Here is a 15,830-nt window from a genome sequence, read left to right as displayed (position 1 = left end):
CCTTTGCTTTCAGAGCAGCCCATCAGTCTCATTTCATAAAAGCTGGGGTGTTCAGAGGTTGCGATGAACACATTCCAGTGCAAATGTCTTGGGCTTTTCATTTTCGCTTCCTTTAGTCAGATAATGGATTCTGCATATTTTTGTGTGTTCCTTCCAAAATACTGTCTACTACCAGGGTAGCCACTGGGATAAATAAAGGGAACTCCCCCCCGCCCATTTTGGGATTTCCATTTTAAAGGGGAAGATGAGGGGACTGTGTTGGTCACGGTAATTGTAAGCACTGGGGTGAGTAGTTTCAGTAATCGGTAAAGGAAGGCATCGCTGAGACGCCTACGGAGTGGACGGGGGCTGGGCGGGGTGGGGGGGCACAGCCAGAGAGGGCAATGCCCACGGAGCCCAGCACAAGATGGGATCAGCAAAACTTGTTCAGTGCATGCGCATGGACAAACGGATGGCCCAAGCCGATGGTGAACGCAGAGTCCTAAAGAAGACCATAACTTTCTCAGAAGTAAACCAACATTTATTACGTACCAGGCTTTGGATCGCCTCCATCAACCCTATCTTGTATTACTGTTAACCTGGGGCTCCGGGGCTGGGGTTCGTTTCTGTCCACTCCCCGCAGCCCCTATTTGGCCAGCGCGGTACTGTGCTGCCATCTGCCTCCGATCGGCAGAGAAAGTGAGAGAGCCGGGCGGAATCCGTCCCGCCGAAATGCCCGCTCGGTGTTGAGGCGCCCCGAGCCCATGTGGCCGCGCCACCCGGGTGGCACCACTCCCCCCGGGCCCCCGCTGCCGGCTTTCACTCTCCCGAACTCGGCTTTCCACACACCTGCGGAGAGGGTGCCTTCCCTGCGCTCCGGAACTCAGCGGCTCCAGCGCGGTTCCCGGACGTCCCGCGTTGTCGACCGGAAGCGGAAGTGCTCCCAGGCGCCGCTCCAGAGTCCTCAGGGCCGCTGCGGAGCGCTATGGAGCACGTGACTGAGGGATCCTGGGAGTCGCTGCCGGTGCCCCTGCACCCCCGGGTGCTGGGTGTACTGCGGGAGCTGAGGTTCCCCTACATGACACCGGTGCAGGTACCCAGCCCGCCCGGGGAGGCGGGTCCTCCGCGCGGAGGCCAGGTGGGGAAAGGCCGGCTCAGGGCGCCAGGCTCCCGCCAAACGGGATGCGGTGGTGGTCGGTGTCAGCTTTGGGACCCACGCCCTGGAGCTCTCACTCCTCCAGCGGGGTGTGCTGCAGCGTCTTCCGGTGGCGGGGACTCGGCGGGGATGTCGAGCCAGCTGGAGACTCTGGCTCGCTGGGGCGGCGGGCAGCGACACACCTGCCCACGTCTTCACGTCCCCACCCGCCTGCTCGCGCACCAGACCGAGTGCCTGGCCCTGCCCATCCAGCGGCTGGATGTCAGGCAGATGAATTAGTCTCCCTGAACTTCATTTCCTTTCTCTGTGAAAGGGCGAAAATGACCTTGCCGGATGCTGAGGATTGCTGTGGGATCCCATGAGACAGTGTGGGCATGTAATGGGAGCTAGCTCGATAAATGTTACCGGCTGATGTTACTGTTAACTATTGTGTGGGCCAAGTGACGTGTCCCGGCCCAACTTACTCATTTATTTAAGGAATTTATTGAGGACCTATTAGGTATCCTTTTCTAAGCTCTGGGTGTTAGGGAAGGCCCCTCTGGGGAGGTGTCATTGAGCAGATACCTGAATGATGGAGAAGGAGCTGGCTATGGTGTGACTGGGCAGGGTTCCAGCAGAGAGTGCAAATGCCCTGGGGCAGGAAATGGGCTTGGAGGAACCAAGAGGAGGCCTTCGAGGCTGGAGCTTCAGGAGAAGCATAAGAGATGAGCACAGCAGGGTCCATGTGGCAGGGGGTCTTGTAGGAGCTTGGATTTTTATTCTAAATGCAGTGGGAAGCCATCTTATATGGGAAGTGGTGCATTGGGGTGGGAGTGTGACTGTAGGGTAGAGAGTGAGTGGACTTTAAACGGTGAAAAGAGAAGCGAGGAGGCCAGTTAGGAGGCCGGGGTTCCTTGAGAGATGCTGGTGGCTTGGCCTAGGGACGAAGCAGTGGATATTGAGAAGTCAGGTTCAAGTTAGCTGAAGGGTTGCTGAGAGACCAGATGAAGGGGTTGCAGGGGACAGGACCCTAGAGGGACCCTGAGGTTTGTGTCTGTGGCGTCTGCGCAGACGGTACCTCTCACGGAGACCAGGAAGGCTGGGAGGGGTAACATGCTTCAGAGTGAGATTCATGAGGACTGTCTTTTGAAATGTTGTGTTGAGGTGTCAGTGTGACCCTCCGGAAAGATGGGGGGAAACAGGCAGGGTTGGAGATAAAACTTGGGTGCTGTGTGCTGTGCCTGGGGATGTAGTGCCAACAGGGTCCCGCCTCTGCCGTCAGAGCTGTGGGTCGAGGCCTGTGTCGTCCACTCCAGTCTCTAGGCACACGGGGCTCTTGCACACTTGGGGTAGGGCGGCTCCCGATGGCAATGTGCTCTAGGTGTGCAATGGACATCGTTTCGGAAACTTCATATGATGAGAATGGAAATGATCTCATTAATTTCCAAAATATCGATTATGTATTGATGTGGCAATAGTTCACGTGTATTGGGTTAAATAAGATGTTAAAATTCGTTCCACCGCTTCCTTTTTCCTTTTCTTTGTGTGGGTCCTAAGGTGTTAGCATCATGCCTGTGGCTCACACTCTCGTTGGACCGCAGGGGTCTGCAGCGGTCGGTCCCTCAGTCCCTGCACCGTTGGCGTGTTGGACTGGTGACTCTTTGTTGCTGGCTGTCCTGTGCGTCGCAGGCCGTTTGACGGTGCGCTGGCCTCGGGCACCTCCATGCCAGGAGTGCCCACCACCACTGGGTTTGACAGCCAAGACGTCTCCAGGCCAAATGTCCCCGGGGCACAGGGGCCGGTTAGAGAGGTCTGATGTGCTGTGATGGGGTACACTCAGCCTCGGGGAGCAAGGAACGGGGACTGGCGGGGTGACCCTGAAGCCAGGCCCTGAGTCTGCTTGAGGTTTGGCCGCTGGAGGTCTGTTCCCACACGCTCATTTCCAGCCCCAGGTTTCAGGAGGATGAAACCAAAGGGCCCGGCTTCTGGTAACCCCTGGGGGCTCGTTTAGTGTTTAAAGTGAGTGCAGTCTTTCTTCTCTGATGCTGGAGCTGGAAGGGACCTTAAAACTCAGTGACTGCAAACCCTCCTGGTCCCCAGAGGACAAGTAGGTGGCATGGGACTGGACTTCAGATTCCGGGCCTGCCCACGTCTGTACAGACACCGTTGCCACGGTACCTTTGAGCCATCCCCTCTGGGTGCCTTGTGGTGACTCAGCTCCGAGTCCGCTTTGGGGTGGGGGCCACCCGGGCCACCCAGTACGTTCCGGGGGCTCTGGCCCCATATGTGGGGTCATGGTCTTCTCTAACCACTGCTTTGCCATCTCTCTCCTCAGTCCGCCACCATCCCTCTGTTCCTGAAAAACAAAGACGTCGCGGCAGAAGCGGTGAGTGCCTCGCCACTGCAGCCTGCCCTCCTGCCTCCCCCCACAGTGAGCTGTGAGGAAAGGCCGACCCAAACCTCCTCCCGCCGCAGGTCACCGGCAGTGGGAAGACCCTCGCCTTTGTCATCCCCATCCTGGAGATTCTCCTGAGAAGGGAAGAGAAGCTGAAAAAGAGGCAGGTGAGGACAGCCATGTGCTTTGTTTTCAGGGTCATTGGAGAGTTTGCAGCTTTAAAAATAAATAGAAATACAGTCTGTTCTGTTGTTCACGGTTGCAGCATCTGTGGGGTGGCCTCCCTGTGAACGTATTTGCAGCTCCCAAAGCTGGTGCCCACCGAGCTCCTGCTTTGCCGTCGGCCTGTGCAGAGCAACCCCATGCGCAGTGGAGTTTGAGCAGGTGGCTCTGCCTTCCCGTTTCAGCCCTCAGACCAGAAACAGGGTCCTTTTCATGGCCTACTTACTGCTGCGGTGGCTGCATTTCTGTTGGTGACTTCGCTGTTCAAATGCCCCCAAGCATAGTGCCGAAGCGTGGCCCAGTGTCTCTGAGCTCAGGGAGGCTGTGGTGACGTACCTTCCAGGGAAAATGTGTGATAGATAAGCTTCGTTCAGGGATGAGCAATGAGTGAAGGTGCTGTTGGCCGAGTTCAGGGTTAATTAATTAACAATACGTATTAAATAGGTGTGTCTAAGCAGAAACATAAACTGAGCTCCTCTAGCGACTGGGTGGTGAAAATGTGACCAGAGGACCCCCAGGAACCTCCCCCCAGGTTTCCCCGGGGAGCGGTGGCTCAGTAGTCGTTGGCTCAGTGTTCCTGGCACATCGCGGAGCAGAGCTGCCGGGGATAACGAGAACTGACTGACTCGAAGTAGCCGCCTGTGCGGTGACCAGATGCCACTGGGCAAGCCCGGGAAGTGAGGGGGAGGGTCCGGGGTGTGTGTGTTCCGCTCACAGGCCCCGCAGGCTGCTCATTGAGTCCCTTTTCCTGTGTGCGCAGGTTGGAGCCATTATCATCACACCCACTCGGGAGCTGGCTGTTCAGATCGATGAGGTGCTGTCGCATTTCACGAAGCCCTTCCCGCAGTTCAGGTAACGGGGACGCAGTGTCCCTGTGGGCTGTGGGTCATGGCCGTGGTGTTGCCTGGCCTGCTCAAGGACCTGCGTCGTGTTTTAGCCAGATTCTCTGGATCGGAGGCAGGAACCCTGGAGAAGATGTTGCAAGATTTAAGGAACATGGGTAAGGCTGCCTGCTGCCGCTTGTTTCTGTGCTTGCCCTTGGCACTGAACCCGGGAAGAACTGATGCATGGTCTCGGCCTGGAACCGCTCCCTTCCCAGAAAGGCTTTTCTTCCACACCAGTCTCCCGTTTTGCTTGCTGACTCCTTCCCTTCTGCCCTCATGAACCCGCCCTCCAAGCGAGTCTCACCCCCACAGGAGAGTGAGGTCCGGGGTGTGGGCCCCCCACCCTCCCCAGGTGACTATGTGGGTCTCAGGGCCCATGCTGTCCTCACTCTGGGCTCTCTAGTGGTCTCACCCCTCCCAGGTGGTCTCTGGCCTCGCCCGGAGCCCCAGACCCGCAGATACTCACTCGCCTGCTTGGCATCTCCCTGGGCAGCTCACAGCTGCTGCAGACATGTCTCAAACAGGCCTCCATGTCACCTGCAGGCCCATGTACTCCCAGAGTCTGGAGTCAGTTTTGACACCTCAGGGTCCTTGCCAGTCCCCCCATGGTTATTCATCACGAGGTCCTTTGTGCCTTCTCTCCGAGCGCACCTAACCCACCACCTCTTCTCCCCCCGCCCTGCCCCCTCTCCCTCTGCTTTCTCTCGTCTGCTTGTCTCTGCTCTTGTCTCTTACAACCCACTCTCCACATGGCAACCAGAGTGGCCTTTTTGGATGCGAGCCTGACCATGTCCCCCATGAAAACCTTCTGGTGGTCCCTGCTGGCCCTGAGGGTGGACACTAAAGTCAGCACTGGGCCTGGGAAGCCCCTGCTGCCACCTCCAGCAGGTGCTTTGCCAATAGGTGGCGAGTGTGTTCTAGCCCGAGGGGGCCACCAGCCTTTTGGATGTTACACTGTTTGGTCCCTAGGTGACTGAGGTTGATCCTGAGCAGTGATGGGTCTTGGGCCCCCTTTGCTAGTGACCAGCTCTCACAGTGTCCCAGCTCTAATGTGAGCCGCCCCCCGCGGCCAGAACGCAGTGTGCCCGTCCGTGGGAGGGGCCTGGTGGGGTCGGGGTGCCGGCTCGGAGACACCAGAACGCTGCTCTGTGGGGCACAGCTGTGAGATGGGGCTCTGCCTTGGTATTGGCAGAGCTCGACTTTTTACAATGGACATGGAATTCTGGGTTTTTGTGGGTTACCTACAGATTAGTTAAACTGTTGGCATGTGATTCACACCTTAACAAAACTTCCGGTGGGCCAGCACGTTCATGGGGGCCACATTTGGCCTCCAGTTTGCAGCCTGTGACCCTTACAGGAGGTCATCTCCATCTCTGTTAACATGCTGGCTTTGTGGACGAGCTCCCTGGGGCCACCGGGGTGGAGAGCCTCATCCGGGTCGGGTCTGAAGGCCCTGGGGGACCAGATGGGGACTGTCGTGGCCTGTGGGCCTCACAGCCTCTGTCACGACTGTCAGCTCGACTGTTGTGTGGAAGTTGCCAGAGACCACGCGTGTGTGAAGGGTGGGGATGCTGCCAACAGAATGTCACTAAAACGGCGGGGTGGGGGCTGGCCAAATTTGGCCGATGGCCGGGGTTTGCTGCCTCTGCCCTGGGTCTCAGCCGGGAACCGGATCTGTGCCCCTGGCAGCACACTCCTCCCACTGGGGGGCCTCCTTTCTCCCCACTGGGACCTAGGTGGCATTTGGGGGAGGCAGATACGAACTTGGTGTTTGGAATCACAAGGTCAGAGGTCAGAGGGTGCGGTAAATGCGCGCTTCGTTTTCCCAGTGGGAACATCGTTGTGGCAACTCCAGGCCGCTTGGAGGACATGTTCCGAAGGAGGGCCGAGGGCCTGGATCTGGCCAGCTGCGTGAGGTCCCTGGACGTCCTGGTGCTGGATGAAGCAGACAGACTTCTGGACATGGGGTTTGAGGCCAGGTACTGGGCTTTGGGCGCGATTGGCTCTGGGTGATGCTGGCTGTGAAAGGGGAGCAGAGTGGCACTGGTGGGCTCCCGACTCTCTGTGTGGAGCAGCCACGTGGGGTTTCAGATTCTGCCCCGAGGTTGAACTCCAGTGCTTCCTCCTGAGATGCATTTTAGTGGGCAGCTCTGTCGGGGTCTAATTCCTCTATCGTACAATTCGCTCATTTGAAGCATACAGTTCGGTGGTTTTTAGTCCCAAAAGTTTTGTGTCTTAGTCCCACCGTCTTCTCTGGATGGCCGAGTTGTGAACGTGCAGGTACAGGCTTGCACTGGAGAACTGCGGGAAAGGAGGCGATGCGGGGAGATGGGGGTCACCCCGCTCGCCGCTCAGAGACCTGCCGCGGACACTGCGACGTGCTCCCTCAGTCTTGTCCTCGAGGCCCGTTTGGTGTCAGCGTGCGGTGTGTGTGGGTTATGCCGATATCTTGGGGTTCAGTTGCGCCCTCTTTTTTTCTTAGCATAAACACCATCCTGGAGTTCTTGCCAAAGCAGAGGCGGACAGGCCTGTTCTCTGCCACGCAGACGCAGGAGGTGGAGAGCCTGGTGCGAGCAGGCCTGCGGAACCCCGTGCGCATCTCGGTGAAGGAGAAGGGCGCCACGGCCAGCAGCTCCCAGAAGACGCCCTCCCGCCTACAGAACCACTACATGGTGAGCTCTGGGGTTGGGGGTGCCCCCTCTGCGGGCCATCAACGTCAGCAGGCAGCGACTGGGGTCCCAGGGCAGCACAGCGCAGCCCTGGGCCTGACAGTGCTGTCCCAGGTCCTCGATGCTTGCTGAGGGGCGGGTCTTAGGCGTTCTTACGGGAGAAGAAAGGTGACTGTGATGTGACAGATGTCGTGAGTCTCCCTGACTGTGGCCGCGCATAGGTCTCAGGCCGTCCCATCTCCCCTCAGCGCACCCTGTGTCTGCGGTTGCGTCGCGGGGAGCTGCTGCAGGTCAGACTCTCATTCCAGGCTAAAACAGTTTACTGGAAAAACTTAATTTTTTTTACTCGAACTGCTTTCAGAAAGCTTAGTTCTGTCTTTCCTTTTATTTAAAAAACGAGATATGTGAGAAGTTACTGGAGTTTTCAGGAAACACTTTTGTTTTACTGAGAGTTGGAGGGTGAGGGAAACCAGAAAAGCGTTGGCCTGGAGTGAGCCCGAGATGCGCTGTTTTACGCGCTTGCCGTTGACTAACTTACCTGGTTCCTAGTCTTCACTCGTTCTCGGAGAATTCAGGTGCTTTTGTGAGACCAGGTGATAGGACACGACTGTAGGAAACTGCTAAATGCGCTGCAGTGGAGAGAAGGGGAAGTCTGTCTTTCCTCTTAAGTGGTCATCTGTGAAACTTAGCAAGTTACTAGTTTTTGTGTTTTTATGTACTTGAAATACGGTTCCTTAATTTTTTTCAACCTCCCCTGTACGTTCTATCAACACGGCGTACGGCGTTCTCACTAATACACGTTAACTTTCTGCAGGTAGAGCGAACAGGCAAGTGCACAGTGGTGAGTGTTCTAGGGAGTAGCCTGTGCTAGTCCAGGAAAGTGCGTCTGTAACATGGTACCCCTGGTACGTTTTAAAATGCATCTGGGGACAGAGTGGGACAGTGCTGTGGGTGGTCGCGCTTGCCGAGGAGTGAGCACCTTGAGGGCCTGGGTGTGTGTGGAGCATCGTCTCCAAGGCCAGTGTGTGCACCTCCTGCCCCCAGGTGGTCAAAGGTTTTTATTACACGTGCGGGGGTGTACTGGGTGCAGTCTGCTAACGAAGACCTGAAGGAGGCAGCTGGGTGACAGTGCTCTGCTGCTTCTGACTTAAATGTTCTGCATTTTCCACCGGCAGCTGGGAACAGCTGATTTGCGGCTGTAACTCCCAGGTGCCAGTACTAGGTCCCTCCCTAGGCGGTGGAGGGCTTTTGGGAATGTGATTGGTTAGGAGAACACCTCCCTGCCCTTCTCTCCCCTCGCTGGCTCGCCTACATCCGCCAGGGACAGGCCTCTCTTTCTGTCCAGAGGAGCCCCTCAGCTCATGAGCATGAGCTTCTGTTCACAGAGGGGGCTGGTGTCCAGAGCAGCGTGGCCATGGGCTGTTGGGGCGCGGAGGCTGCCGTCCTTCGTGTCAGCATGGGGGGTGGGACGCGTTTGCAGGTCAGACACGGCCTCTGGCGCCGAGGCCTGGAGAGCATGGTGGAGGTCAGACAGGCCCACCTGGTGTGGGCGCCCTTCTCTGTCTGCACCCTTCCGCCCTAGGCTGGGCTGGCAGAGTGCAGAGGCTGGCAGTTCCCAGGCGGGGAGGGGCGGGTTTACAGCGTAGTAGTTGGCAGTGTGGGGTGTGTCTTGCCTTTGTCTCCTGCTGACTGAGCTCGACGCCCTCACAGCTCATCCCCTGTGGAAGGGGGCTCAGGCAGTGCCCGCGTCCTGGCCTTGCTGTGCAGACGCATTCGTTAGTGCGGGTGAAGGCGTCTGGGCTGTGCTCAGTCCGCAGAGGTGCTGATAGGTGTTAGCGTGGATGTGCCGCAGCGGCGTTTGGGGACGTCTGAGTGCGTGAGAAGAAGTGCCAATTGGAGACTGTGGTTTGGGTAAAAATGGGGACTCACTCAGGTGGCTTAGATGTCCCCAGTTTAGGGTCTGAATGGATCACTCGACTGCATCACTAAGGGAGACTCTGTCTCCATGGAGGTCTTTCCAGTGATTACATGCGCTCCTTTCTGCACACCGGCATTCAGCCCAGAGCAGTGACTCCGAGCTTGGCTCTGCACCAGGTCTCCTGGGCGCACTTGCCTGGTGTGGGTCCTGGGGTCCAGTCCTGGGGCTCAGTCTGGGAGGTTCTGAGACGCCTGTGCCAGCAGCACGTCCTGAAGTCTGTGTTGAGCCCGGCAGCCCGGCAAACATTCTGACGCCTGTGTCCTACACGTGCAGGCAACCGGATGCCTTAAAATTAAGGCTAAAACTGAAACTCACTCCAGATGTTATTACTGTCAGTAAAGTTTCTTTTTATTTTATCAGTTTTTCCCTTTACATTGTAGGTTTGTAAGGCAGATGAGAAATTTAACCAGCTGGTACATTTTCTTCGCAATCATAAGCAGGAAAAGCACCTGGTCTTCTTCAGGTAATGCTGCCAGGGCCGTGGGCGGGGCACGGTGTGGGCGCAGCCCTGGGTGTGGGGGGCCGAGTCCCCCAGCAGGCAGGTCCTGACATTGCTCATGTCTCAGAGACATCGGGGTCAGCGTTTCTGCAGTTGTCTTGGCCTCTCCTTCCAGTATGTCACCTCATAGTTTCAAGGTGGTCACTGTCACAGCCTGGTCCTGCCTGCTTGTGAACTGATGAGGGAGGAAAGGCCAGGGGATGGGGGGGAAGCAGTGTTAGCTATGTGCATCCCTTTCGATCAGGAGAGCAGAAGGCTTTCTCAGAAGCCTCTCCTCCCTATCCGACCCCACTTTGATGCTGTGGGCCAAAGGGGTCACCCCGCGGCCCTTGCTGTGGACAGGTGCAGAGAGGGACTGCCGCTGTGCCTGCCTCTGTGGTGCGGGAGGTGAGGGGGCCAGCAGATTGTGGTGTCGGATGAGCCAGGCCCGTGGTTCCACCACGGGGTTCGTGCAGTTGTCCGAACACGGCCTGGGGGCAGCTGTGTGCGTTCTCTGGGCCTCCCCCTCCTGCAGACTGACCTGCGGAGGTGTGTTTTGGCAACACCAAGAGAAGCTGCTTTTCCATTGGCCATCCTACCAGTACTGTGCGCTAGCCGTGCTGACCACAGTTAAGGATGCAGCCTGGTGCACACGTGCGTGCATGCACACACTTGCACATCCATGCACACACGTTCACGTCCATGCACGCATGCAGCAAAGATGTCACAAAACCACACCTGACTGCGGGGGGTGGTCTGGTGTTTTCTGTTCTGGTCCCAAGGCACTGAATTGATTTCAGGCCCAGCAGGTTGCTTTTAAGGACCTAACTGTTTTATCACGTCCCGATGGGACTCGCAATGGGAACAGTGAGGCCATCACTTAGCACATGTGTCTCAGACGGAGGTATTCCAGTGGCAGGAGTTGGCCCAGGCTGGGACCCTGCAGCCTGGTGCAGCAGGGACAACCCTGGAGAGCGAGGGAGACTGTGGCTCGGGCTCTTCCCCTCACTCACTCCGCCTCTCCGTAAGCTCTAGTTCCCTGCTCGGTGAGAGGGCGTGACGTCACGGCGGTGCCCTTCCGGATGAAAGGGCTTGGGGTGAACTTTCTCAGAGAGGTGCAGCTTGGGGAGCTCACAGACTCAAAGAGAAAGTTGGGCATCCAGCCTTTGGGAGGACAGGATCCTCCTGCGATGTCCTTGGTGACCTGAAGCCCAGACCAGACCTCTAGGAGAGGACCGGCTGGGCCGGACTGGGGTGACCGTTGACCCCAGGGATCACGGGCATGGGGAGGGGCTGCTCTGCAGAGGAGGCGCAGGCGTGTTTGGAAATCTTTAGAAACTATTTAAGGTGTTACTGTTTTTATAATAAAAGACTACTTATCTTGCGTCTTGCTGCCAGGGGCTCCCCCGTGCTAGGTCATTTTCAGGCGGTGGGAGTGTGTCCTCTGGGTTCTAAGCTGTGTGGAAGGCATTTTGTTGGCAGTGGGGTTTTGTGACTCAGCCTAACTGTGGGTCTTCATGGCTGCTCTGCCTTCTCCCGGGGGGAATGGCCATCGCGGTGTCGGGTGCTCGGCCAGCGACTGAGCCCTCTGTCCCTCTCGCAGCACCTGTGCCTGCGTGGAATACTACGGGAAGGCCCTGGAGGCGCTGGTGAGGGGCGTGGAGATCATGTGCCTTCACGGGAAGATGAAGCACAAGCGCAACAAGATCTTCATGGGCTTCCGCAAGCTGCAGAGGTGAGGCCCCGCGGAGACGGCGCATCGCATCTCAGCCACCGTGCGCTTCTGCTGCCCATCTGCCTCCGAGCTTCGCGGGCGTCGGTCTCCCCACATGAGCACTGCTCCCCCTGCGCCCCCACGTCTTCTCTGGGGGCGTGCCCCGCCCGTCCCTCTGCCCTGGCCTCATCACGCTTCACTGTACGGACTTCCTCAGCTACCTGTTGAGCCCCCCACGAGGTTGTGAGCTCCATGGGGACAGGCACCTGTGTGTCGTGGGGTCCACACCCGGGTTCCCAGGGCCTGGCCCGGGCCTGGCCGCCGGGGTTCCGTAACTGCCTGTCGAAGGGGCGAACGGGCGCATCGAGCAGTGCGTTCCGTGCAGCCTGCAGCTTGTCGAGCGGTGATGACGGGGGCGCTGTGTGTCTCAGGGACTGTGACTTGGTTGTGTTTGCACACGGAATGATACTTGTCTGTGTTCTTTTTCTTTTTTTAAAGAATTTTAGTAAGAGTTGCTTTGAGCCAAACTGATGACATGCTGTTAAAAGCATGCGTTTGGGGAAAGCGTTGGAACCGACTGTCAGGCCTCAGTCAGGGACAGAGTGCTTCCCTTGCTTTTTCTAATGGCTGTAGAGGGTCAGGCCCTCTGCAGTCTCTTTTTCAGGCGGGAGAACACAAAACTTCAGGGCCCTTTCTGTCCCCGCCCCACCTCCTGTATTTCTCGGGCTTTGGAAAGTCTTAGACAGCCTCGGGGAAGAACAAAGACGTCCTTGCTAAGCCTTTGCTTCGGGGAGAGATCCCAAACCGTCGCCGTTGTCGCAGCTGAGCTCAGTGACGCCTGTCGGGTGGGGACGGAAGTGTGGCCCCCCTCACGACGGCGTTTCCTCCTTTGCAGCGGGGTTTTAGTGTGCACCGACGTGATGGCCCGAGGGATCGACATCCCCGAGGTGGACTGGGTGCTGCAGTACGACCCTCCCAGCAGCGCAAGGTACCATACGACGGAGCCCCCTCTGTCTGGGAGTCTGGCCTAGAAACACGGGTCTCCGGGAGGAGAGACAGAGTGACCGCCAGACGTGATCATAAGCGGCAAAAGTGGGCGAGTGGGTGGGTCACCTGTGTGCGTAGTGACGCTGTTACGCAGTGGTTACAGGCACTTTCGAAGACTCCCTACAGTTCTTGCACCAGCGTACGTGCTGGCATGTTTGGAGGGAGACAGCGCACTACACCACGTGGGACGACTTCCGGGCCTTTCCCCTGTGTTAGTGATCAGTGCTTCCGAACATCAGAAAAGGCCTGTAACTGAACTCCTGGGTAACAGTAACGGGTGCTTCTCAGTAGAGAGTCTACAGGTCACCTTTCTGTTTGTTTTATTTCTCATCCGAGGACATGCTTACTGATTTTAGAGGGAAGGAGAGGAAGGGAGAAAGGGAGAGAAACATGGATGCGAGAGGGAAACATTAGTTGGCTGTGTCTCACGCTCCCCAACTGGGGACCGAACCCGCACCCGAGGCATGTGCCCTGACCGGGAATTGAACCCAGGACCCCTCTGTCTGCAGGATGTTGCCCAACCAACTGAACCACACCAGTCAGGGCTATTTTCTTTTTGATGCTTTTCATGGTTTCCCAAAGTTTCTACTGGGACTGTGTGCTGCCGCCTGTACCTTGGATAGCATCGATTTAAAGTCTTTATAGTCCGCACTGAGTATCTTACAGAAGCCCACCTGGTTCGCAGTGTGTGATCGCCGGCTCTCCTGTTTGAGCACCATTTGGTGGCAGAGTGGGGACTGAGCTGTGGACAGGCAGCCCCAGGTGCTCTGTCTGCTCAGCCACTGTCACATGGTACTCATGTCCCCGCCTTCTGTCCGCAGTGCCTTCGTGCATCGCTGTGGCCGCACGGCCCGCATCGGCCATGGGGGCAGCGCACTGGTGTTCCTCCTTCCCATGGAAGAGTCGTACGTCAGCTTCCTTGCCATCAACCAAAAAGTAAGCTGTCTGCTGCTTTCCTCTCACAGAATGCCCCGGGGGCGGGGCAGCTGGAAAAGTCCTTTTCCAGCAAGTGGTCTGGAGCTCAGGGTGGGGACGTCATGGCGGGACCCCAGCTAGCTTTAAGGCTGTGCAGACACCAGCCTCAGGGTGGCAGCCGTGGCTCGTCCCCAGCTGACTGTCCCTGGTGGACACACCTGGGAACGAGTGGACCTGGTATTGCCCAATTTCCCAGCCAGAAGTCAGGATTGTTATGTAAACCCTAATTTTAAATTTTTCTTTAAAATTTTAAAAATACTTTCAGACCAAGTAAAACACTTGGGCGGCTCGGGGCTTGGGACTTGTGATGGGGTGGGGCGGCGGGCTCAGAGGAACCCTTCAGCCTTCGGTTTTATTGGCTCTGGCTCAGGGCGGGGAGCCGTGGGGAGGGGACTGAGCGTGGTGTCTGTGCAGTGCCCGCTGCAGGAGATGGTGCTGCAGCAGCCCACGGCGGACCTCCTGCCCAAGCTCAGGGCCATGGCCCTGGCCGACAGGGCCGTGTTTGAAAAGGGCGTCAGAGCGTTCGTGTCGCACATCCAGGCTTACGCGAAGCACGAGTGCAGCCTCATCTTCAGGCTGAAGGGTAAGTCGGGCCTGTGCACTGGCGTCCTGGTTGGGAGCAGGTATCGTGAGTGTGAGGCTGCCCCGTCTTACGGAAATGTCAGGCCTGTGTCAGGGTTACTCTGCTCAACATTCGACGGGAAGTCCCCTGGGGTGTGAGCAGACAGAGTGAACTGGTGCCGAGTGTTCCTCTTCAGTAAAAACGTAGTTATTTTGACTCCCACTCAACGGATCCAGGGGATCATTTGGTTAGAAAGCGATCTGGCTGGGGCCCCTCCCGGGGCGCGCTCACTCTGCTGACCCGGCTCCTTCAGACCTGGATTTCGCCGCTCTTGCCCGAGGCTTCGCCCTGCTGAGGATGCCCCGCATGCCGGAGCTGAGAGGGAGGCAGTTCCCCGACTTTGTGCCTGTGGACATCGACACAGACACGATCCCGTTTAAAGACAAGATCAGAGAAAAGCAGAGGCAGAAACTACTGGAGCAGCAGAGAAGAGGGAAAACAGAAAATGGAGGGAGGAGGAAATTCATGAAAAATAAAGCGTGGTCGAAGCAGAAGGCCAAGAAGGAAAGGAAGAGGAGGAGCGAGAAAAGGAGGAGGGAGGAGGTAAGGCCCGCAGTTTCAGGGCCCGCCCACCTTAGGGTCTGAGCCCTGGAGTAGCTGCTCCTGATGGCACTGCAGGGGCCCGTGGTGACGGGGGAGCGCGCCGTGTCCCTGACTGGAGGTTGCCGGGGCCCCTCAGATGCCGGCTGAGAAACCAGGGTGTGTTATCTGTGCACTTAGGGTTCGGACATTGACAACGAGGACATGGAGGAGCTTCTCAGTGACACGAGGCTCCTGAAGAAGCTTAAAAAAGGCAAGATCACGGAGGAAGAGTTTGAGAAGGGGCTGTTGGCCAGAAGGCCGATCAAGACGGCAGCAGACCTGGGGATCTCAGACGTGGAGGAGGACTGCTGATTCCGGGGCCTCGGTGGGGCCAGGAGTGCCCGTGTGCCAGAGTGAGTGTGCTGGCTGGCGTCCCCGCGACCAAAGCCCCGGCCGGCCTGCTGGAGGCGTCATGCTGCCGCCGAGCGCTGTCGTTTGACTTGGAGGGGGGTGAGCGTTCACCTCACGAGTGTTTTACCAAAAACACGCCAGCCTGGAAGTCCAGCACATGTAAAATTGAGTGTAAATAGTAGACATCAGTATTTATTTTGACGGGTCACCTGTAATTAAAGAGCTCATTTTTCTGGGCTTATTTGGTACTTGTTTCTAATGTAGACACTGAAGTATACTTGACTTCAGGCACCTGAACCCCGGTGTCCAGCACGGCGAGGGCTCTCCTCCTTCCCTGAGAACGGCCCCTGGGGCTTCCTTACTGGGGTGTGTTGACAGCCTGAGGGAGCGAGTCAGGTTTGGCACAGGAAACTGTACGCCTCCTGTCGAATGAAGTGAACCCCTTCTAATCAGCCATGTGTGAGCGCGGCTGCAGGGCCCTCACCCAGGAGGGCTTGGGGCCAGCATGCAGCATGGAGCAAAACCGCATCCTCTTTCGTGCTGTTTATTTGAACAGGTGCTGAGCTTGCTCCCGAATACAGTTTTCCCGAGTTGTTCAGGTCCCAGCCATGCTAAGATTCACATCTTTCACAGATACAGAATTTGACAAGGGTTCCAGAAGGCGTCTTGGTTGTGGTGGGCCATGTGGGAGACCCCTGCTGACGGCTGTCCCGCCTTCCTTGGGCTTTCTGGCGGTCTCTGCTCCACTGGGCCTGATCCTGTCTAGGGGGTGGCAGACCTGGCCCGTGCTCCCCGTGGG

At 57.4% G+C, this 15,830-nt stretch overlaps 1 protein-coding gene across 2 annotated transcripts; it reads left to right on the top strand.

The window, feature by feature from the left end:
- The first annotated feature begins 915 nt into the window (after positions 1–915).
- On the top strand, positions 916–15,541 carry DDX55 (DEAD-box helicase 55). Of its 2 annotated transcripts, none has more exons than XM_024566915.4 (14): positions 916–1,072; positions 3,450–3,500; positions 3,590–3,676; positions 4,492–4,583; positions 4,669–4,731; positions 6,445–6,594; positions 7,098–7,287; positions 9,643–9,725; positions 11,344–11,475; positions 12,350–12,442; positions 13,323–13,437; positions 13,891–14,059; positions 14,352–14,641; positions 14,819–15,541. In XM_024566915.4, the coding sequence occupies exons 1-14, from the start codon at positions 965–967 to the stop codon at positions 14,990–14,992; spliced, it is 1,797 nt and encodes a 598-aa protein (XP_024422683.2). In that variant the 5' UTR covers positions 916–964; the 3' UTR covers positions 14,993–15,541. The 2 variants fall into 2 exon arrangements, with proteins under 2 accessions (XP_024422683.2, XP_045056910.2); XM_045200975.3 differs by having other exon boundaries at positions 920–1,117.
- The last annotated feature ends 289 nt before the right edge of the window (positions 15,542–15,830 follow it).

This window comes from Desmodus rotundus, chromosome 7 (genome assembly GCF_022682495.2).
Source record: "Desmodus rotundus isolate HL8 chromosome 7, HLdesRot8A.1, whole genome shotgun sequence".
NCBI lineage: Eukaryota > Metazoa > Chordata > Mammalia > Chiroptera > Phyllostomidae > Desmodus > Desmodus rotundus.
The sequence above is the reverse complement of the archived record's forward strand: the minus strand, read 5'-3'. Positions and strand labels throughout refer to the sequence as shown.